Raw genomic sequence first — 24702 nt, 5'->3', positions numbered from 1 at the left:
AACTTTAAAGTAATTCTAAAGGTTGCAATTAAAAAAATAAACATGCAATACTTGCCTGATCTGTGCAATGATTTTTCACAGAGCAGCCCTGATCCTCTTTTCTCCGGAGTTCCGCCAACAGCAAGCCTCTTTACATTTATGCACAGAGCATGCCCCCCATCCCCCCCCCCATTAGCTCAATGGCTGTGATTGACCACACTCACTGCTGTGTGAGCCAATGAGGAGAGAGACCTGGGAGAGCCACTGCTCTCATGCACATCACTGGATCAATAATGGGCTCCGGTATGTAGAAGGGAATTATAAGGCATTACCTTAATGCACTAAGGTAAAAAAAAAAAAAATAAAATCCCTCTGCCTTTATAACCACTTTAAAGCTGCTAAATCTAGTTATTTAAACATGCCATGTGATATCCAAACCCACCTGTAGATATATATATATATATATATATATATATATATATATATATATATATATTTTTTTTTTAACCTAGCTATATACTTGTATAGACAGGTTATCACCTTCTGTAAAACATTGCAGTTACAGTATATTCTTCTCTTGCCCTTTGCTTTAATTTTTATGCACCAGTTAAATGTTCCCTTTTTCAGTTCCTAACTTGACAACTTTTTTTACAGTTTTCTTTTTCTTATGTGGTGTCTTTAAACAAACCATTCTGTACATACCAAGACACAGACACCAGGCTAGAGTCTGGGAAAACGACCCTCTTAAATGAGAGTTCCTCAATTTTATTTGTACAAAATATTCAAGAAAATACAGCTCATAAAACACAACTATTTTAGGGCCATTTAGACTTGTGTGTTACCACAACATATGGCTCTATGTGCAGCGGTATAGTGAATAGCACCCCAATGCATTGTGTAACACACTGGAAGGACCACAAAAGTATGATTGGCCAGAATAATAGGCCAATTTACCTCTGCCATTCTTTTTTTCAAACATAAGTTATACAGCAGATAAACACTGGAGGAACCATGGCCTGATGCATAATATCCTTTGCAGAAAATAGACCATTCCTGCTTTCATTTGTCTGGCTGTCTTTTTAACACACTTATAAATGCATCTTTTGGAACTTCCACGTTACCAATTTTTCTCATTTTCTTCTTTCCTTCAGATTGCTTCTTAAGGAGCTTCATCTTTCTTGTAATATCACCCCCATACTGCCAAGAGATATAAAACAATTCAGTTGCTGCTATTAAGTGGTTTGAACATTTCTAAAACTCCCTGATTGTTTCCTCTGGTAGAGTTTCTCTGCATTTAGCAGTCTGCCTGCATGCTCTGGTGAACTAACTCCACCCTCCCAGCTTTTCAGTATTAGCTTCTGCATACCTTGGAATGTCACACAATGACTGTGTTAGAAAAAAAAAAAGCCATAACAGGAGCACTTAACAGAGTGACTGACAAACTAAGCAAAATTAATTTGTACTTATATCTTGCATGTTTTCTGAACTATATGGTTTAGAAGGTGTGTGAATGCAGAACTTCTAAAAAAAAAAAACATAATACACTTGCTGCATGCATGAAAGAGGGACTGGACTCTTAGTAGCTGAGCAGTCACAAGTATTGCCTGTGGTCTCCCTGCGACTGATCTTTTCCCATTAATGATCTAACCCTTGTTCTGCACATCATCTGTGTGGAAGCAACCATCTTCAGTGCCTTAGATCAGCCTTTTTCAAACAGTGCGCCCAGGCACCCTGGGGTGCTTTGAGGTTTCTTCAGGGGTGCCTTGGCAAAATGGCTAAATATTGCCCAAAAAAAGGTTTTCATTGTGCACAATTACAACCTTCTAGCTGCCGGTGTCCTAACGACCATTGGCATAGTCAGTTGATAAGGAGTATGTCTTTCGCCTGCATAGCATCCTTGTTTGACCCTACCCTGCCCCTCACATTAGCTGAACGATAGAGAAAAACTGAGGGAGAAGGGAAACATTGGAATACTAATCAGTACCAGTTTACAAAAGCGTATTTGCGTTGGGTGTCCTACTTGGACTTGGATGCTGCTGCATTATGTAAGACTATTTGAATAGTTTTTACATTTTAGAGTGGGGCGCCTTGAGTTTGTCATTTTTAAAGGGGGCCTTGACTGAAAAAAGGTTGAGAAACACTGCCTTAGATATCACACTTCAGATATGGGGCTGTAGAGGCACCTGCACACTGTCCTTTTTCAGGAGGAATTTCAGAGAAAAGGTATATTGGTTCAACATACAGTTTATTCAGAATTACCATTTCTAGATGTTCCCTAAAACATCCAATCTTTTTTTAGTTGAGTCTTCTTTAACCACCTCCCACCCGGGCCATAGTACATATACGGCCGGGTGGGAGTCTCGTCCTTCTGAATGGACGTTCCGGAACGTCCTTCAGAAGGAGAGAGATCGTGCCGCCGCGGGCACGCGCAGCCTCGATGTGCCTGTGTCCCTAGGACACAGAGCAACAAGACTCGGCAGGAGGGCCCTGTGATTGGCCCTCCTGATCACATGACGGCTGTGACCAATCACAGCCGTCATGTAATGTCAATACAGCCGTTGTAACGGCTTCAATCTCTTCTCCTCCTGACAGATCCTGTCAGTGAGGAGAAGATCAGAGGATCGATTCTGCAGCCGGGGTGATCAGTGAGTATTTCTAATTACTCACTGATCACAGGGGGGGTCTGTGCTGGTAATCAGATGATTGATTACCAGTGCAGCCCTGGGGGGAGGGGATGCCACTAGAGCCACCAGGGATGCCCACCCATGACCACCAGGGATGCCCACCATGGCCACCAGGGATGGCAAACAGGGCTCAGAGAGCCTGCCAGTGGTGCCCCCCTATCAGTGCTGCCCACCAGTGCCCGTTATTGCCATCTATCAGTGCCGCCCACCAGTGCCCATTATTGCCCATCAGTGCCGCCCATCAGTGCCCACCAATACTGCATATCAGTGCCCATCAGTGCTGCATATCAGTGCCACCCCATCAGTGTCTCCTCATCAGTGCCTGTCTGTGCGGTGTCATCAGTGCAGGAAAAAACTTATCTATTTACAAAATTTTATAACCTAAACAAAAAAACGTTTTTTTTTTTTTTTTTCAAACTTTTCGGTCTTTTTTTATTTGTGCACCAAAAAAGAAAAAACCTGGCGGTGATCAAATACCACCAAAAGAAAGCTCTATTTGTGGGGAAAAAATGACATACATTTGGTTTGGGTACAGTGTTGCATGACCGTGCAATTGTCATTCAAACTGCAACAGCGCTAAAAGCTGAAAATTGGTCTGGGAAGGAAGGGGGTTTAAGTGCCCAGTATTGAGGTGGTTAAACCAATTGTAAAGTCAGTTTTTTTTTTTTTTCACACTTGCCTTCTTGGGTCCCCTGCTGGTGCTTATGGCTCTTTTCTTATCGGTGTACCACCATAGGAAGCCACTTCCTATGGTGGCACACCTGTGTGCTCGCTCCCCAGCTGCACACTGCCTGGGTACACAGACAATCGTGTTTTTTTTTTTTTTTTTTGATACTTTAAAGCCAAAAAGGTGTGAATGGAAAATTTTTAAAGGTTCGTAGAAATCTAGAAACTTTCCTGCAACTGAGCTATACTTTTGAAACTTGCAGTGCTTTAATATTTAATAGACTCAGAGACATTTATTGAAGAAAAGTGTCAAGTGTCTCAAACTTCTGAGACAGTGCTTAACTGTCAATTCAAACTACCAAAACAATGTAAGAAATGCTCGAAACACTTTGATCATTGTAAGAACAGAAACGCATTTGTTTAAAAATCTGAAATCTTTTTTTTCCTAATGTACAAGTAGTGTATTTGTTCTTTGTATATCAATGACTCTAAAGCCAGCCATAGATGGATCCAATTTTGACCGGTTCAGCAGGGACCGACGGAGATTTGATCCATCTATGGGCAAACTAGTTGTACTGAGGTTGATCCATCGATCGACTTTACTTCCACCAGCTTGTCCGATTTTTTGCACTCGATTACTGCTGGCGGCTATACCTGCTACCAGTAATTATGTTCTGCTGTCAGGGAAGGTTCCCAGTTGACAGAATACAGTAGCGCTGTGGGAGGGGATCATCCATCAACATGTAACTCTCGATGGGGGAATCCAGCAATTTTTTTTTTTGTCGCAGGAAACAAAATCGCATCACCTTAGAGAGAAGGCATTCTCTTTGACTTACAGGCTAGAAGGAGCACAGTGCAGAAATCAGAACCAGCTGAAGTTGAAATCTGCATCTAGCATGGGTCTGAGTTTGATCCCCTGAGGAGCACAGAAATGGTATTTTGTAATGACAGAAAAAATGCAACCAGGAAACAATGGGATTTTTGACTTGCCAATAAAAAAAAATCAATTTCTCTGATGCAGCTCCTGATCTTCTTAACCATTGGGTTATACTGCCCCCTACAGAAGTAGGGACACTAGGCAGAAAAAAGTCTGGCTACATTTATGGGCAGTCCCAGGGGGTATGCCCCCTCTCTCTGCTATAGGTACTCAGTTTTGTTACAAGCAGTGTCAGAAGAATTACAACTCCACAGAGGGGTGGGTGCTGTGTTCACCAATGAACATCAGAGAAATTGATTTTACAGTAAGTCAAAAATCACATTTCTCTTTTGTTCATTGATGGACCCAGCTCCTGGTATTCATAACCGCTGGGTTATACTGCCCCCTACATAAGTAGGACACTAGGCAGAAAAAAAATTCTGGCTACACCACTGGGCAGTCCGAGGGGTATACTCCCCCCTCTTCTATAGTCACTAAGTTTTTTTTTTTTTTCTGCCTAGTCAGGAGTAAGGACCTAGTTCCTTGCTGGGATCTTTGGTCCTGGCAAAATTTTTTTAGATAGAACATGCGTAGCTAAGAGACATTGAAAATATATAGCCAAAGCCGACACCTGGCCTTTGATAGTTCCCAAAGTCAACCGCTGTTCAACCCGTCTGCAGAAAGGTCAAAACCCTAGCGGCTGAAAGCAAGCAAGGGTACGCTTCAGCGATTCACACCGTGAAATGTACGATGATATATCTTCCTGGATGTCGACTAACCTTCAATAGCGTAGGAATCACAGAGTCAGAAAGATCTCTATCCCTCAACACCATGCTTTCAACAGCCATGCCGTTAAAGCCAGTGACTGTAAAGCAGGATGGAAGATCGGACCTTGAGACAGCAGATCTTCCCCGAGAGGAAGTCTCTAAGGAGCATCGGTGACCAACCTTACCAGGTCTGCGTACCAAGACCTACAAGGCCAGTCTGGAGCCACCAGAATGAACAGAATCCCTTCCACCTCTACCCTGCGTAGAAGACTCGGCAGGAGTTTCAGCGGAGAAAAAGCATAAATCATCCGATACCGAACCCCAAGGAGCCACCAGTTCGTCTGTGGCGTCGGCCAGAGGATCTCGAGACCTGGCTTTGAACCTCTGCACCTTGTTGAGAAGCAAACAGATCGCCCTTAGGTGTCCCCCACCAGACACACAGCAGATGAAACTCCTCCGGGTGTAGGGACCACTCTCCTTGATCCAACACCTGACGACTTGCCACCGCTTGCCAGTTTTCCAAACCTGGAATGTGCACAGCAGAGAGGGCTGGAACAAATTGTTGCGCCCAGGCCAAAATCTCGGCCACCTCCCTGGCCGCCAAGACACTCTTGGTGCCCCCCTGGTGATTGATGTAAGCCACAGCCGTGGCATTGTCAGATTGAATCCAAACTGGACAACCTTGCAGACGAGTCGTCTAGGGGCTCAAACAAAGCTTTATTGCTCTGAGCTCCAAAACATTTATCGGCAGTTTAAACTCTTCTACTGTCCAGGTTCCCTGGGCACAGAGCTTCTCCGACACGGGCTGGCGTCCATGGTTACCACATTCCAAAACAACAGGAGAAGGGACTTGCCCTGGCATAGTGCTGGTTACTGAAGCCACCATAACAGAGCAGATCTTGTGTTGTGGCTCAACCGAATCAAAGTGTCCAAGGACTTTGCAAAGAGAGATTCTCGTCAAATGGAACAAGGTTTCCCAAGGTCTTGTATGGAACTGAGCAAATGGAACTGCCTCGAAGGTTGATACCATCAGACCCAAGGCCGCATGCAAGTTCGCAGAGAGAACAGATTGTTTGCCAACAACAACCAGATCGCCTCCTGCAACGTGTCTGGGGGAAGAAAGATCCTCACCAAAGCTGAATCCAGAGTCAGGCCCACATAATCCAGTCTCAAGGAAGGTATCAGGGCGGATTTCTTGAAATTGATGTTCCACCTGAACTCCTGCAGAGAGCTGACAGTAATCAGAGTCTCAATAAGAAATCGTCCAGATACCCCAGTACCGCAATCCCCTGTTGGCGCAGCAAAGCCAACACCGGGGCCAGTACTTTGGTAAACACCCTGGGGCGGAAGCAAGACCAAAGGGTAACGCCACAAATTGATAATGCTCTTCTGCTATGGCAAAGCGAAGAAACCGCTGGTGTCCAGCGTAGATAGGAATGTGTAGATATGTGTCCTTAATATCTATGGGGGCCAAAAAGTCTCCCTGGTGTAGTGATGCCACTACTGTTCGAATGGATTCCATGCGAAACCTCTGTACCCGCACAAAGCGGTTCAGAGCCCTGAGGTCCAGAATTTAATGCACTTTGCCTTCTTTTCTGGGCACCGTAAACCGGTTTGAATAAAGCCCTTGAAAGCTTTCCTGAGAGGGAACTGGCACAATCACCCCTTGCGACAGCAAATCTTGTACCACCTCCCGTAGATTCCTTAACTGGTCTGGAGATAGCCGCAGGTTGGACAGGAAGAATCTTGACGGACGAGACTGGAATTCGATCTTGTACCCTGACTGGATCACCCATTTGTCCTGAATCATGGAAGCCCAAGGTTCCGGAAAGAAGCAAAGACATCCCCCCTTCATGCAGACAAGGGTTTGTCTACAGATCCAGACTAGACGGTCCATGATTTACCAGACCATGGCTTCTTGGAACTCCCAGAAGACCTGAACAGCTTTCCTTTTTCTTGCGACCCGGAGATTTGAAAAAACTGCTTATGAGCAGTGAAAGAAGGCCCCCGTCTGACGTGGTGCCTTGCCCTTAGAGGACTGAGGAAGAAGAGTACTCTTCCCACCCATAAGGCCTTTGATCAACTCATGCAGAGAGGATCCAAACAACTCATCCAGAGAGGATCCAAACAACTCATCCAGAGAGGATCCAAACACCCCCCCCCCCTAAAGGGAAGATCTGTCAAAGCCTTTTTGAAAGCCTGGTCTGCAGACCAGCTTTTTAATCACACCATGTGTCTAATCGCAATCCTCACTGCCAACACTCTGGCCATTAGGGGAGCCACATCCAGGGACACATCACACATGATTACCAGGGCTTGAGCCATCTGGTCTATTAGTTCCAGCACCGCTGGGGGGAGCAGCTTAGCTTCCAAGTTACCTTATAGTAGCTTCACCCATTCAGTATTTGTCTGCGACACCATAACCTTCACAAATATTGGTTTCAATATGGAACCTGCTAGCACGTGTAGATGTCGGGACAGAGACTCCACTCCTCTATCCAAAGGGTCCGCAAAGGACGGGGATACTTCCACGGAACCACAGTAGACTTATTCAGCCTGGAAACCGGAGGGTCCACCTAGTGGAAACTACATCTGCAAAAGGATAACAGTGTTTAAAGCGCTTAAACACCACTAGCATGTGCTTGATGCTTCATTGACAATATCGTCAAAAAGCTCCGGGCTTTTTGGGAGCCAAAAGACACCTGCAAACCTGATGCTGTAGATTCATCTGCCAATTTTAAAGTTTCCCGCACTGAAACTAGAAGTGCTTCTACCAATGCCTGTTCCTGCGCGATGGCTGATTGAGGACATATCCTCTTCACCATCAGAATGTGAAGACACCGACCCCTCAGGGTGGGGTGCTTCTGTGGGGGCCATATCTGCCTCAGAATCTGAGGAAACTACAGAGGGAGGTGAAGGCAGAGGACGTTTGCGGTGAGCAACACTTACATACAAAACCTACCTTCGACACCAAGCTTTCTAAGCCTGCTGTAAGTGCAGACAGGGGCTGCGACCCAGAAGGATTTGCAGCTTCAACTATGGGGTCTGTAGGTGAAATAGTATCCTGGGACTCCGTTTTACACTGATATGAAAATAATGCAGTGTCCCTTTAAAAAGTTGCTGAATCGCGATCCCACCGCTAACTAAGCGGTATATCTAGTCCCAATCCAATAAAATCATGAGGAAAACCTAGAGAGGACCCCAAGAAAATGTTACCTAACCGCTCACGAGACTGCCAGCACGCTCTGTGAAACAGAAAGTAAAACGTTCTGACACAGGAAATAGAAAGCACAGCCTGGGTCATTGCTAGATTTGTGTGTGTCATGCCGTTCGCCGGACCAGCGATCGTGGACTACAAGAAAATGGCCGCCCCATCCATTGCTACTGACAAACTAACAAAAATGGCCACCCATGCATTTCAATGGGAGAATATAAAGCATGAATCTACAGCAAAATGGCGGCCCCCACGGCGTGTTATGCGGTCTCCCACAAGACAGACAAGAGGCATCGGATGGTCCCTAGGAAGAGAACCCACCAGGACAAAGCCACCCCCAAAGAAAAACGCAGCCGCGGCCACAATATTTCCGCACCCCTGGAGGGGATAGGCCTAATATCCTGGAAGCCAGGAGAACCAAGGGAGCCTCAAGGGTCCGACTATTCCAGGGAGAGGGCTCACGTCCACCCCGAGACCGCCAGAGGATTGGGGGGACAGTATTACTCACCATACCACGGTACCAGGTGGGCGCCACTCCGAACAGTCCACCTCCCACGTCAGCCAAGGGGTACGCTGTGATTCAGGGCATTCCAGGTCCAGCGAGACTTGTCCACTTGCAGGCCAGTCCCCATCCATTGGGGCTCTGTCGTGGCTAGGCCTAGTTCTGGACTATAACCTCCTCATGCTTGCTGGCCAGGCTGGGAGACCTTAAGGATCTAGAATATCTAGTCCGAAACTACAGCCGGCTGTTGCTTGTAGTTCTCCAGGAACTCTAACTAGTGAAAATAAAAAAAAATCACAAAATAATACATTTTCCCTATTAACCACTTTAATACAGGGCACTTCCCTCCCTTCCTGCCCAGGCCAATTTTCCCCTTTTAGCGCTGTTGCATTTTGAATGACAATTGCGCGGTCATGCAACACTGTACCTACACCAAATTTATGTCATTTTCCCCCCACAAATAGAGCTTTCTTTTGGTGGTATTTGATCACCTGTGCGATTTTTACTTTTTGCTAAACAAATAAAAAAAGACCGAAAAGTTTGAAAAAAAAAAAAAGTTTTTTTTGTTTATGTTATACAATTTTGTAAATAAATAAGTTTTTTCCTGCACTGATGAGGAGGCACTGATGGGGTGGCACTGATAGGCACTGATATGTGGCACTGATAGGTAGCACAGATATGCAGCATTGGTGGGCACTGATAGGCGGCACTGCTGGGCACTGATAGGCGGCATTGATGGACACTGATAGGTGGCACTGATGGGCAGCACTGATGGGCGGCACTGATGGGCACTAATAGGCGGCACTGGTGGGCAATAATGGGCACTGGTGGGCGACACTAAAGGATGGCAATGATGGGCACTTGTGGGCAGCACTGATAGGGAGGACACTGGTGGGCATCACTGATGGGGAGGGCAATGGGGGCTCCCTGACCCCTGATTGCCATCCCTGGTGGCCATAGTGGGCATCCCTGGGGTCATAGTGGGCATCCCTGGTGGATCTAGTGGCATCCCCCCCGAAGGGTCTGCACTGGTAATCAATGATGTGATTACCAGTGCCGACCCCCCCCCCCTGTCAGGGGAGCCGCCGATCGGCGCTCCTTTACTCGTGCCTGTCAGGCACGAACTAAGGAAAGCCGATCAACGGCTGTTCCTATTTACTATGTGACCAGCCGTGATTGGACACGGCTGATCACATGGTAAAGAGCCTCCGTCAGAGGCTCTTTACCGAGATCGGAGATGCAGGGTGTCAGACTGACACCTCGCATCACCGATCGCCGCTCTGCGCGCCCCCGGGGGGCGCCCAGAGCTGTGTTATCCTGCCGCCGTCATAGGACGTCCGGTCAGGATAACACAACCACATTCCCGCCGTCAATCTGTAATAGGGCGGGCGGGAAGTGGTTAATAGCTAAGACCAAAGTCCCAGCAGGGAACTAGGTCCTATTCCTAAACTAGGCAGAAACAAACTAGAGGCTGTAGCAGAGTGTGTAGGGTTATGCCTGCAGGGACAGCCCCCATAGGTGTGGTAAAGCTTTTTCCTGCCTAGTGTCCTATTCCTGATGGGAGGAGCATAACCCTATGATCTAAGAAGATATGGAGATGCGTCTGTCAATGAACGATAGAGCAACTAGATTTGAATATATCCAGAGATGGGTGGTATTATTGTAAATCCTTTTAAATTCTAGTGTAACCTTTTAGGTTAATTATGTAGATATAGCAAAAATTGCTGTATTTCAGAGAAAACCTACATTTTAAATGTCTTGTTTTTAGTTCTATTTAATGAGAATTTAAGAATTGCTTTTTGTATGGAAGCAGTGGCCTCTCTGCAGCAGTCCAACCCCCCCCCACCCCACCCTTTGAGTTACAGGTATGCTGATCATTTGTGCATAGATTTATTGCATCCAGGCTGTGTTGAATTAAAGAAACCTAACATAGAGTGTTCCACTATAAGCAGTGCGGATGAATGAATTTCCAGCGCTGCTTATTGTATTTTGACAGCCAGGGCCGTGACTATTAGAATACCATAACAGTGATTGGTTGCAGTCATGTTTTGGCCAACAATTTTCCACTAGCTTCATTGATTCTTACATCAAAGTATGGCGTGCCGGGTGGTGCTAGCAGGACCTCCCCAAGGAATTAAATTCCAACTGATTAACCTTGAAATATGGATAGGGGAATCAAGTGGGATATCATGTTCAGGCCGTGCATAGCATACAGTGCATTCGGACAGTATTTACAGTGCTTCACTTTTTCACATTGTTATGTTACAGCCTTAATCCAAAATGGATTAAATTCATTATTTTCTCCAAAATTCTACAAACAATACTACACAATGACAATTTTGGTTTGAAATATTTGCAAATTTATTAAAAAGAAAAAACAAAAAAAAACAAACAAATGTACAGCCTTTGCTTGATACTTAATTTGTGCCAAAAGGTGCTTCAACAGTCTGATGCTACAAGCTTGGCACACCTATTTTTGGGCAGTTTCTCCCATTTTTGTTTACAGGACCTCTCAAGCTCCATCAGGTTAGGTGGGGAGCATTGGTGCACAGCTGTTTTCAGATCTCTCCAGAGATGTTCAATCGGGTTCAAGTCTGGGCCACTCAAGGACATTTCGTTGTCCCGTAGCCACTCCTTTGTTATACTGGCTGTATAGTGTGCTTTGGGTCGTTATCCTGTTGAAAGATGAACCTTCGTCCCTGTCTAAAGGTCCAGAGCACTCTGGAGCAGGTTTTCATCAAGGATGTCTGTACATTGCTGCATTAATAGGGATAGGTGCATCAGGTACGCTAATCAATAAGGTGATGATTGAAATAAATCTTTTGCAAGGTGCAAACAAGGGAAGGATTTTAAACAAACCAACCGTGTACTGAAAACATCAAAAAATGAAGGTGTACAACAAAATGTGCTAATGATATTGGTAGGGTTTCATAAAACACAAACATTAAACCACAGCAGTCACAGTGAAAACACCAATGTGTGTCTCAGGTGTGCATGGTGATGTATAAAGTCCCAAGTGATATACAAAAATAGTCCAATCAAATTTGTTGTGATGAAGCCTTTAAACAGAAGAGGTGAAGATCACGTGACTAAATTCAATGTCCCACCACCAGCGTAGCTTCTTACCAGAAAGATGAGAATTTAGGGCATATATATATATATATATATATATAAGTGATTCCACTCCAGAGATCAAACACCAAAAAGGTTGGGAAGATGTGACCCCTAACACCATCCAAGAAGAGTGGGATGTTGAGTCTCTTACCAGATCAATGAATGGGTAGAGCTGTAAATCAACAGACACTTCTCCCTTCCAACACGGTAGGTGATGGGTCGGTCTCTGGTGGGTATTCGCTGTTCTTAGCCTCCTCTACTGCCACTTCCACTGTTTTCACTGTGATTGCTGTGGTTTAATGTTTGTGTTTTATGAAACCCTTCCAATATCATTAGCACATTTTGTTGTACACCTTAATTTTTTGATGTTTTCAGTACACGGTTGGTTTGTTTAAAATCTTTCCCTTATTTGCACCTTGCAAAAGATTTATTTCAATCATCACCTTATTGATTAGTGTACCTGATACACCTATCCCTATCAATTTCACTATTAAGCTCTAAGGTAGCAGCTTCTCAATGCCTAATCAGCGCACTTTCATTTTGTCACTCGTTGCTGCATTTATCTTTTCCTCAATGCTGACTAGTCTCCCAGTTCCTGCCGCTGAAAAATATCCCAACAGCATGATGCTGCCACCAACATGCTTCACTGTAGGGATGATATTACCCAGGTGATGAGCAGTGCCTGGTTTCCTCCAGACATGATACTTGCCATTCAGGCCAAAGAGTTCAATCTTTGTTTCATCAAACCAGAGAATTTTGTTTCGCATGGTCTGGGAGTCCTTCAGGTGCCTTTTGGCAAACTCCAGGTGGGCTTTCATGTGCCTTTTACAGAGGAGTGGCTTCTGTCTGACCACTCTACGATACAGTCCTGATTGGTGGAGTGCTGCAGAGATGGTTGTTTTTCTGGAAGGTTCTCCTCACTCCACAGAGAAATGATGGAGCTCTGTAAGAGTGACCATTGGGTTTTTGGTCACGTCCCTGACTAAGGCCCTTCTCCCCAGCTCACTCAGTTTGGCTGGTCCGCTCTAGGAAGAGTCCTGGTGGTTCCAAACTTCTTCCATTTATGGAGGATGGAGGCCAATGTGCTCATTGTGACCTTTAATGCTGCAGAAATGTCTCTGTACCCAGGGGCGTGGCCTGACAGCAATGGTGTGAGGACATCTCTCCGGAGCTCCTGCCACCCCCGAGAGCTAGCCTTGACCTGCGGCCTCAGAGACGGCGATACTTACCTCCAAGCATGCCAGCGAAGCAGCGCCCATCCTCTCAGCCATCCGGCGGTGCTTCTTCCCGCACCGCGGACCTCGTGCCACCTCTTCACAGCCCCGCCGAGCGGACAGCGAGTGGCAGCCAAGATGGCGCTGGATCGCAGCCCAGCCCGCACCACAGACGCCTGGACTCTCCTCTCCCTCTGGTCCTCCACTGCTACAGGTACAGGGGCACAGCCCAGATCCTTTCCTGCAATACACTGCTGGCTCACCCCATTCCTCCAAATCGAGAGAACAGGAATGTGATTGGGGTTGGAAGGCCCATATTAGGGCCATGCCTACTAAGTCTGAGATAATCCATTTAAAGCAGTTCCACCCTACAAATTAAGTTTGCACCATCCGCTAGCTTAAAAACACCTGAAAAAGAATTGGATAATTACAATTTTTTTTTGTTTCACTTACCTTGTTTTTAATGAAAATATACATACCTTCCTTCCGCTTCCTCCCTCTGCAGACACAGCCTCCGTCACTTCCTCCTTGCATTGACTCCTGGGAGATGAGTGTCATTAATCCCAAGAGTCAATGCGCCTGCACCGGCGTCACTCTTCACTTCCGGTGCAGGCACGTCATTCCCTGCTGAACAGCTTCTGGGCATGCCCAGAAGCTGTTCAGGGATGACGCACCTTCCCCGGAGTGACGAGCAGGGCATTCTGGGACTCAGAGGTCACCGAAGAGGGATGCTCCGGCTTCAGCTTCCCACACCTGAGATGGCAGCGCTGGACAAGACATTTTCAAGGTAAGTATTTCTTCTTACGGGTAAGTGAAACGGGACAGTTCAGAGGCTATCATTGCTTATATGCACTAGCCCTGACTGTCCGGGGGGTATTTTTAGCTAAAAAAAATTTTTTGCCCGGATCTCCACTTTAATCACTGCCACGGTGGAGCATGATGTGACACAGGCTTTGGAAGGGCTCCGGGCGGACACTGAAGCCTTGGGAAACAGGGTGGACATGCTGGAAGCGGGCCAGCCATGATGACATTTTACAGTGGAGGCACTCAAGGACAATTCTTTAAAGCATGACACTGTTTTAAATTCACTGATGGATCAGCTTGATGATTATGAAAACAGGGACAGGAGACAAAATATACATATTAAGGGCCTCCCTGAAGCCACTAGAGCCCCCGATCTTCTACCTACTGTTCAAGGCATTTTCCGCCAGATACTGGGTGACAGGGCCCCCAAGACTATTGAAATAGACCCCGTGCTCTGCTCCCACTACCCCAGGAGGGTGAGTGGCCTGGGATGTGGTGTGTAAACTTCATAAGTATGCCCTTAAGGAGGCGGTCATGAAAGCTGCTAGACATATGCCAACTATTGACTTTGATGGGGCCCAACTTTCCGGATCTATCACGGAGGACGCTCATGCATAGGCGTTCTCTCCGCCCCTTACTGGAGACACTGCGCACTCAGCAAACCACATATCACTGGGGCTTCCCTATCCGCCTTTCAGCTTCCAGGAATGGTAAATCAGCAGTCCTTGGACACAAGGATGATTTGCAGCATTTTTGTGATACTCTTGATGTCCCTGTTGTGGACTTTCCCGATTGGAGGCTTCAGGGCGCCATTCCCATACCACAGCGGCCTGAGCGTTGGCGCAGAGTCTCATCTATGTCTGCTAAGAAGAAGAAAGGCCTTAAGCGCGACTCCGACCGTGGCGCAGCAGCTACCAAGTGACTTTCTCCAGGATGAGTTTCCTAGCCACCTTCATATGCTACCCGGCTTGCTTTTACCACTTTGCACTGTTTATATTCAGTATTTGCCGTTTATGCTTGTACCAGGAGGCTTTTGGCTTCCCCTACCAGGGAGGGGGGCCCGCGCTCCGCAGGGGCCTTGGGCCACCCTCTCTTGGCCGCAGGACACTTTATTAGGGTCCACCTCTCCATTTGGAGTTATGACCACTGTCTACATTTAGTGGGGGCATTTTTTTGCCTCCCTTTTTCTTTCACTCTCTTTCCCTTTTTCCTTGTTGAGTCTGGGGCCTTTTGGATGGCCGGAGAGGGGCGGAGCAATGCTGGGGCTGACACACCATGTAGTTTGGGGGGTGTGGGGACCGACGGGTCCACTAGGCTGCCCTTTCCTCATTGTTGATCTCTTATGGCTGATGTTTTGCGTTTAACCTACTATAATGTAAGGGGACTTTGTTCCCCCAATAAGAGGGGCCGGCTGTGGTACTACTCTAAAATTCATGATATGTACTCTAGATTGGATCTACTGTTTGTCGATCAGTTTCACTTAGATCACTCTCTGATCACTCCCCTGGTCACCCTGTCCTTTACGCCTGCCGGTACCCACTGTAGGAGCTGGTCTTGGAGGCTTAATGAAAATCTTCTGGATGACCCCTCTGTTCTGGGGGCTGTCACAGAAGCGGTGGGCTCCTAATTTGAGCTTAACGCCACACCGGAGGTGACTCCTTTGGCGCTGTTGAAGGGTCTTAATCTCCCATGCTGACGCTGACTGAAAACGTCAGTGACAGCAGGAGATTTCCACTCTACTTGACAGTATCCATACCCTGGAGATTAAGCATAAGGGCACCTTGGACCCAGCTGAGGCTGGCGAACTGGCTTTCCTTCGGGACTCTCTGGTGCAGTGCTTGGATCGGAGGGCTCAGGACAAGCTTCGGTTCTGGGCCATCGTTTTTATGAGCATGGCAATAAACGTGGCAGGTTGCTGGCCCGAATGCTGCGGAAACGTGGGGAGGCTCTCCATGTCCACTTCCTCGCCAAGCCGTCGGGGCGGGTGGTCAGCTCTCCCCAAATAGCCAAGGAATTTCAACATTTCTATGAATCTCTCCATCATATCCCTGTTGCAGGAGATGACCGGGTGGATAGAATTAAATCATATCTGTTGGCCTCAGGCTTGCCTCAGCTCCCCGCGGAGACCTTGTTAGACTTGGAGTCGTCCATCACTGTGGCAGAGGTGGAGGGAGTCATGTCAGCCCTCCCTCAGGGCAAAAGCCTGGGACCGGACGGCTTTACGAATCTCTACTATAAGAAGCTATTTGACACGCTTGGGGAACACATGTGTAGATAATTTAATGACATTTCCCAAGATGTCCCCCTTCCACCGGTATTACCTAAACCTGGTAAGGACCCCCACCATTGTACTAGCTATAGGCCCATATCCCTTCTCAACACCAAAATTCTGGCGAAGGTGTTGGCTCTGTGCCTCCAGGATTATATCGCTGCCTTGATCCACCCCGACCAGGCGGGTTTCATGCCAGGTCGGGAGGCCCGCGACAATACCTTACGTGCCCTTCACGTCCTGCATTGGGCACAGTTTGGCCCGGATCGGGCTCCCTGTGTGGTCTTGTCGTTGGATGCGGAAAAGGCCTTCGACAGGGTAGACTGGACGTACCTTTCGGAGGTCCTTCGCACCCTGGATCTTGGGATGGATTTTGGCGCTTTATAGCAGACCGGGGGGCCAGGGTCAGGGTGAACGGCTTATTGTCTGAGGCATTCCCCATCTATAATGGGACAAGACAGGGCTGTCCCCATTGCTCTTTGCCCTGACCCTGGAACCATTTCTCAGTATGGTGAGGGCCACAGGAGATATCCATGGCATCTCCATAGGCTCGGTGGAACATAAACTATCGGCATATGCCGACAATCTTTTGTTTTACATCAGCAAACCCCTGCTCTCTCTCCCAGTGCTCTTGCGCATTTTTGGAGGTCTTTTCAACTTTAAAATCAACTACGATAAATCGGAACTGCTCCCTATACATGTCCCCTCTGGAACGGCGGAAGCCCTTGTAGCTCCTTTGGCTTCAATTGGAGGGAATGTTCTCTCCCCTATTTGGGTACCCATATTTCCCCAGACCGGATGGTTCTCTATGACAAGAATTATGGGGCTGTGGTGGACCGTATTTAGGCTGACTTGGACTCTTGGGCTACGTACCCCTTGACCTGGTTTGGCCGTATAAACGTGCTTAAGCTGAATGTATTGCCTAGGATCCTGTGCCTCCTCGGTACGGTCCCCATACACCGCCCAAAAATATTCTTCAGGAGACTTAGGCAATCCTTTTTCAGGTTTGTTTGGAATAATAAGCATCCAAGGCTAGCATATGCCGTTCTGAGACGCCACAAACAAGGGGGGGCGTGGGTCTGCCTGACTTCTCATTGTATTATAAAGCCATGGCCCTGGTTCGTCTCTTGAACTGGGCTCATGATACCGCCACCAAACCATGGGTCCCCCTGGAAAAGACTTTAGCTGGCAGGAATCTGGCTGGTGCACCGTGGATTCCGGCATCCGATAGAGGTCTCTCGGAGTGGACCTCTCCATTGACAAGGGCCACTCTCCGGATTTGGGACAGGCTCAATGCTGGGGGTGATTTTTCCCCCAGTCTCTCTCCCCTGACCCCTCTGGGGGGCTATCCTTGGTTCCCGCCAGGTGAGGATTTACGTTTCTTTCAGACGTGGGGGGGCGGATGGGAAGACCTATTGTGGGAAGTTTGCACCATCTGGGCGCTTATTGCCGCTAGCAACCCTCCAATCCCATTTTGGCACTTTCCCCTTGTCCTCTTAGCGTTACAGACAACTGACAGACTTTGTTGCTAGACTCCCCTCTTTACTACAGTCTATAGATTCACTTTTTCCTTTCGAGACATGGATAGCGCACCCCCCTGATTCCCGGCATCTGCTTTCCCACATGTATAAATTAACCCTCAGAGTGGTCTTGCGTACAGTCCCTTATTATATTAGGGACTGGGAGAGAGAGCTGGGTGTGACATTTTCGCCCGTACAGGTTGCAAAGATTATGCATCTGGCCCATGTTTCCTCTATCAGCACGAGGGTTCAGGAATACTTTTATACGTTTCTTTCTTGGTGGTACCAGACTCCCACTAAACTGTCTCAGATGTTCCCTTCTGTAGACCCCAGATGTTGGAGGGGCTGTGGCCATAAGGGCACGTTTCTCTACATATGGTGGGAATGTCCCCTGCTTACACCCTTCTGGGATGCTGTGAGTCACTGGATTCAAAAACTGACTGTCACACCTCCGGAACGCACCCCGCGCCAGTATCTCTTTCATGATACCCACCTCTCTATCAAAAAGTATAAACATAGCATCACCCCTTTCTTGTTAAACGCTGCCAAGTGTCTTATCCCGAGGCACTGGAAGCAGACCACTTGCCCCACCTTGGCTGAGTGGAAGCGAGAGGCGAATGGGATTATGGGTGCGGAACGGAGGGTGCTGACACTCAAAGGACAACAATCCCTGTTCGAGGATATATGGACAGGCTGGATGTACTACTCTGATGAACTTCCTAATGAGTGACTGGGCTAGGCTGGGCTCCACTGTGGGACTTCTGGATAGGTGCGATACCTCGCCCTGCGTTGACCTTCCCTTCTGGCCTACAGACCACGTTCTTACGGCCTACCTGCTCTTCTACCAGATCCTTTTCTTTTTCTTCTTGTTCTCTTTTCTTTCTTCGTTTTTTCTGTGTGTCCCTCCCTGCTCCTGGGAGTGGTTCCTCCCTTCTTTTTGCTCTTCTGTTTTCTTGGGCACATTTTCACCACAACACCTAAATGCTGCTGTGGCGGACTGGTTTACTGATAGGTCATATTTGTTCTCGCAGAATTACTGGGCCACCCTGGGGGCTCCTCCCTGGGGACCAGGCCCAGATGCTTGGGCACGGAGCTAAATGAGATTCTCTCTGTTTGGCTGATGGGCACACTCTACAGTTTTGATGAACCTGCCCTGATTTCTGTAATATGCCTCTTATTATGCATTTACTATGTATTGTTTGAACTGGTGAATTTTTTTTTTCATTCTCTTCCTTGATGTCTTTTTTACCTTTTGTACGTTGTTTCTAGTTTTGAAAATTAAAATAAAGATTATTTAAAAAAAAAAAAAAATGTTTCTGTACCCTTCCCCAGATCTGTGCCTCAATACAATCCTGTTTCAGAGGTCTACAGGCAATTCATTGGACTTCATGGCTTGCTTTGTGCTCTGACATGCACTATTAACTGTAGGATATTATATAGACAGCCCTTTCCAAATCCTGTCCAATCAACTGAATTTACCACAGGTGGATTCCAATCAAGTTGTAAAGACATCAAGGATGATCAGTAGAAACAGAATGCACCTGAGCTTCATTTTGAGAGTCATGGCAAAGGCTGCGAATACTTATGTACATGTGATTTTTTTTTTAAATAAATTTGCAAAGGTTTCAAACAAACTTCTTTCACGTTGTCATTATGGGGTATTGTTTGCAGAATTTTCAGGAAAAGAAAGAATTTACTCCTTTTTTGGAATAAGGCTGTAAAATAAAATGTGGAAAAAGTGAAGCGCTGTGAATACTTACTGGATGCACTGTATGTGCTCTTAAGGCAAGGCACTAGACCAAAAAAATAGTGCACATATGTTGCTGTATTGTGTAAAATGTCAGGAATGTGTTCATGCAGTGTTGGTAAAAAGTTCCACTTTAGGATTCCAAGCAGGTTACAGATTCTTGTTATCTACATAGAACCAACATTTTAAGCCGTACATTACAACTGAGATAAAATATAGAATAAACAAGAATATAATAGGCAGTTCCACAAAAAAGATAGTCGGTTATTGTAGAGAATTAAATAATTAGCATAAGTATTACTTACACATTTTGCCAAAACATTCTTTCTGTAGGCTTTAATTCTGCAAAATTAAGTTTATTTTTGTAAATATATCAGATGCTAGTAATGTCATCATAAAATAAACTATATCAAAAGAAAGATCAATACCGGGGGCCTAACCCAACCACAGTCCTTTTGAAAGGGCATGTACAACCTTGAAATTTACAATGAAAAAATTAAAAATAAATAATTGCATCTATACATCCCATTGAAGTTAGTATTTAATGGATGAATTTTGTCAGTAATTACAACTTTTAGTCGTTGTGAATAGATCTTTATATATTTGTGTAAACAGTCTTTTTCATGATTTTCCATAAATGAAATCTGGACTACAAATTATTTAGCAATATTAATATTGTCCCTCTTAAAGTGGAACTAAACCCTCCTATCTTTTTCAGCCAAGGAAGCTGCCGTCTTAGCCTCTGTTTGATTTTAACCACTTGCCGACCGCTCACATGGAGCGTACTGCTGCAAAGTGGTTCGTTATCCCCTTGTGGGCAGCGTGCTCGCCTCCGGAGGCTCGCTCCCGCTGTATTCAGACACAGCGGGAGTCGGGCCAGGGGAGGAGAGGCGGTGATCACCGCCGCTCTTCCCTGATCGTTGGGGATCGAGTGAGGAGATCCGCCGGCTTGTGTAAACAAAGCGGGCGGATCTCCTATGTGACAGGCAGGGACAGATTACAGGATTCAGCATAGCTGAACCTGCGATCTGTGCCTGTGTCACACAGTCCCCTCCCCCCACACACGTCAGTAAGCACCAGGCATACATTAACCCCTTGATCACCAATAAAAGTTAACCCCTTCCCTGCCAGTGTCATTTTTACAGTAACAGTGCATATTTATAGCAAAAATGTCAGTTAGGGGTCCGATCTGTCCGCCGCAATGTCGCAGTCCCGCAAAAAAAAAAAAAAAAAAAAAAAAAAATCGCAGATCGCTGCCATTACTAGTTAAAAAAAAAACAATAAAATTACATAAATTTCCCGTAGTTAGTAGCTGCGATAACTTTTGCGCAAAACAATCAAATAGGCTTATTGCGATTTTTTTTAACAAACATATGTAGCAGAAAACAAATTGGCCTAAAATGTTAAAACATTTTGATTTTTACATTTTTTTAGGGGGGAATTTCATATAAAAAAATGTGAAAAATATTGTTATTTTTTCAAAATTGTCGCTCTTTTTTTGTTTATAGCGCAAAAATTAAAAATTGCACAGGTGATCAAATACCACCAAAAGAAAGCTCTATTTGTGGGGAAAAAAGGACATAAATTTAATTTGGGTACAGCGTCGCACGACTGCGCAATTGTCCGTTAAAGTAACGCAGTGCCGAATCGCAAAATATGGCCTGGTCAGGAATGGGGTAAAATTTTCCGATCTTAAAGCGGTTAAAAATACGCTTATTGAGAATTTTTTTGTCAAAGACATGTAGCTAAATACATTTTGGCCTAAATATATGACAAAAATTGAATATATTGGATATTTTTTAACTGTCAAAGTAGAAAAATATTGTTATTTTTTCAAAATTGTTGCTTTTTTTTATTAATATCGCAAAAAATGAAAAGCGCAGAGGTGATCAAATACCACCAAAAGAAAGCTCTGTTTGTGGGAAAAAAAGGACGTAAATTTCTTTGGGTACGGCGTTGCATGACCGCGCAATTGTCAGTTAACCACTTAAGCCCGGAGGATTTGGCTGCTAAAAGACCAGGGGGTATTTTGCGATTCGGCACTGCGTGACTTTAAACGGACAATTGGGCGTTCGTGCGACGCTGTACCTAAACGAATTTGACGTCCTTTTTTTCCCACAAACAGAGCTTTCTTTTGGTGGTATTTGATCACCTGTGCGATTTTTTGATCATGCGCTATAAACAAAAAAAAGAGCGTCAATTTTGCAAAAATAACAATATTTTTCACATTTTTTTTTATATGAAATTCCCCAAAAAAAAGTAAAAATCTAAATTTTATAACATTTTCGGCCAATTTGTTTTATGCTACATATGTTTGGTAAAAAAAAAAAAAAAAAAAATCGCAAAAAGCGTATTTTGATTGGTTTGCGCAAAAGTTATCGCGTTTACTAACAAAGGGAAAGATTTTTGTCATTTTTGTTGTTTTTTTTTTAACGCGTAATGGCGGCGATCTGCGATTTTTTTTGCGGTACTGCGACATTGCGGCGGACAGATCGGACCCTTGACTGACATTTTTGACACTTTTGGGGTTACCAGTGACATTTCTACAGTAATCAGTGCTAAATATATGCACTGTTACTGTAAAATTACACTGGCAGTGAAGGGGTTAACTTTATTTGAGAGGGAGGGGCTGTGTGTGTCCCTAGGGGCGTGATTCTAACTGCGATTGGCTGTGTCTTGAGGTGTAGGGACAATGATCAACGGTCCTACATAGTAGAACGGTTGATCAGTGTCTCTACACAGGGAGAACTGACAGGCAGCTTGTTTACACAAGCTGCCTGCCTTTCTCCCTCTCCCCCGACGATTGCAGAGTGACCAGCGGACATCGGGCCCGCCGGTCACATGCGCGGGGGGGTCCGTGACCGCGCGGGAGCGCGCCGCCGGCAGCGCGCGCTCGCTCCCCAGACCCTCCCAGGCTAGTGACGTTTATATACGTCACTTTGCCTGTGAGGGGCTGACCTCACAGGTTAAAGTCGCAGGTTAAAGTCGCACAGAGCCGAATCGCAAAAAGTGGCCTGTACTTAAAGCAGGAAAATCCTCTGGTCCTAAAGTGGTTAAACTGCCATGATGCTGCACATGTGATCAGTTATGATTCCAGCCAGTTGATGATTTAACAGTTGAGTGAGAGCACAAGCAAATAAAACAGCACTCCCAGCAAATGTCAGGAATGTAACTTTTCAAAACTGTTAAATCGATGGGTTTAGTTCCACTTTATGGAATTTTAGTGTAGTTTTTCTGTTGTTTTGTTTTTTTAAGACTGTTGTATTCTGATTTTGTTTAAATACGTCATGCAATGACAAAAAAAACATTTCAAATTAACCTATTTAAAAACCGATAAAGCAGGTACAAACCTTGTAAGTTCCTGACCTGCTTCCAGTGAGAAGTTGCAAGAATAAAAGCACTTTTGGCAACTGCGTGGTACTTTCTGTATGATGTATTACTTTGCATGTGGTCGTGTGCCAAAATGGGTTTTTGTTTTTGAAGCAATAAAAGTTAGGGAGGAACCTGGGAAAGGTGGAGTTGGAGAGGGACTAAAAAGGGGTTGGTGAGACTAGCAGCAAAAGGGTGCCAGACCTACTAACAGAGTAAAAACCACCTGCTATTCTGGCACCATTATTTTAAGAGACAGCATCCACCACTGTCACTGTAACTTTCACTATTATTTGCACATCACATATGCAAAGAAAAGGGGGGGGTGGTCGGGTGATGAAACATGAACATATGCGATGTGCAAATAATAGTGAAAGGACCAGTGACAGTGGTGGATTCGGTCTCATAAAAAGAGCCCCACATCAGTAGGTGGATTTTACACTCTGTGGCCATGTGCAAGAGCCTGTAAAAACGAAAGTATCAGACACTGGCAAAGTAAGACTAAACCTACACAGTTTGAAGATATTTAGGCCTACTTTTTGAATTCTTAAAGTGTATCACTAGCTAATTTTTTTTAAACTTTGAGTAGGATGAGGAACAAATAACTATTTTAATAGTAGTTTGGGCAATTGATACCATGTTGTCAGCACCAAATCCCCCAATTAGAAAAAAATTCTCAAGAAAAATTTGCATAAAAATAAAGTTGTTGAGGGCGTGGTCTCGGCATGGCGGCGTGAGGACGCTCTGAAGGAGAGCTCCCGGCACTTCGCCCATAACTAACCTACATACCGACCCCGGAGGCCCCGTTCTGCTTCCCACGGGATGCCCCCGAAGCGGCGACAGTCCCAGCAGCCACAGCGGACGACCCGGGCGAGATCTCACTCCATTGGGGACTTCTTCTCAGGCTGCAGTGAGTGCTCTCTCTCCCATCCCATCCCCGTGCCTGGACTCCACGGCGCCGCCGTCCCCGGCGTCCACAAGCTCTGCCTCGGGCCGGACGGAACCCGCTGCCGCATCGGCCCTGGCGGACGTTGCGGACCTGCGAGCACACATCCTGTCTCTCCCCACGGCTGCGGACTTGGACAGACTGGCCGACAGGGTTGAGAGGGCCCTCCGCCAGGAGATCGACGCGGTAAAGGCAGACACTGTCCACCTGGGCCACAGGGTGGAGTCGGTGGAGACCAAGGTGGAGGACATACTGCCAGTGGTACAGGCGCTCTCGGACCGCTGCGCGCTGCAAGACAGGCGCATTGACACTTTATTGGACCAGCTGGATGATATGGAGAACCGGAGCCGCAGGGGGAACATCCGTATCAGAGGCTTGCCTGAGGCTACTGCGGCAAGGGATATTGTCCCCACTCTTCAGGGAGTTTTCAAACAGATCCTGGGCCATGATGCTCCGGATCACATTGAAATCGACAGAGCACATAGGGCGCTGCGCCCCCCCTCTGATGATCCTGATAAACCCCGGGACATTATCTGTAAACTACACAAGTACACAGTGAAAGACCGCATAATGTACCACATGCGTGGGGTTTCTGCCATTGACTTGGATGGGGCACAGCTGTCTCTGTATCCGGACATTTCCCGCCGCACCCTGATGCAACGCAGGGCCTTGAAACCTCTTTTGGAAACTATTAGAGACGCTGACCTGACCTATCGTTGGGGCTTCCCCTTCAGCCTCTCGGTTGCCAAGAACGGTAAACAACATGTCCTGAGGAACAGGGACGATTTGCCGCACTTTCCATCTCAACTGGATCTTCCGCCCGTTGACATTCCGGATTGGCGCACCACTCCTGACCTGCCCTTACCGGCCCGCACGCCATCATGGCGTTCGGCTCGCCGGCAACCACAATCGCTCCCGCAACCGGCCCTCCAGCTCGGACCCCTGAGGACTGGCTGATACGGAGATCCTATCCTCTTTTGGACGTTCCTGG

General features: G+C 46.3%; 1 protein-coding gene across 1 annotated transcript in view; it reads right to left on the bottom strand.

Annotated features, from left to right (window-relative positions):
- Positions 1 to 956: 956 nt before the first annotated feature.
- Positions 957 to 24702, bottom strand: part of GUF1 (GTP binding elongation factor GUF1) — a 136295-nt gene continuing 112549 nt past the window's right edge. Inside the window, exons 17-18 of the mRNA XM_082272230.1 lie at positions 19702 to 19738; positions 957 to 1176 (exon numbers count right to left, since the gene is read on the bottom strand). Of these exons, the coding sequence (XP_082128356.1) occupies positions 1039 to 1176; positions 19702 to 19738 (175 nt within the window). The 3' untranslated portion in view covers positions 957 to 1038. The remainder of the gene's footprint in view (positions 1177 to 19701; positions 19739 to 24702) is intronic.

The sequence above is a fragment of the Pelophylax lessonae genome (assembly GCF_965119305.1).
Source record: "Pelophylax lessonae genome assembly, chromosome: 1".
Taxonomy (NCBI): domain Eukaryota; kingdom Metazoa; phylum Chordata; class Amphibia; order Anura; family Ranidae; genus Pelophylax; species Pelophylax lessonae.
This window is presented reverse-complemented; position numbering and strand designations above follow the sequence as displayed.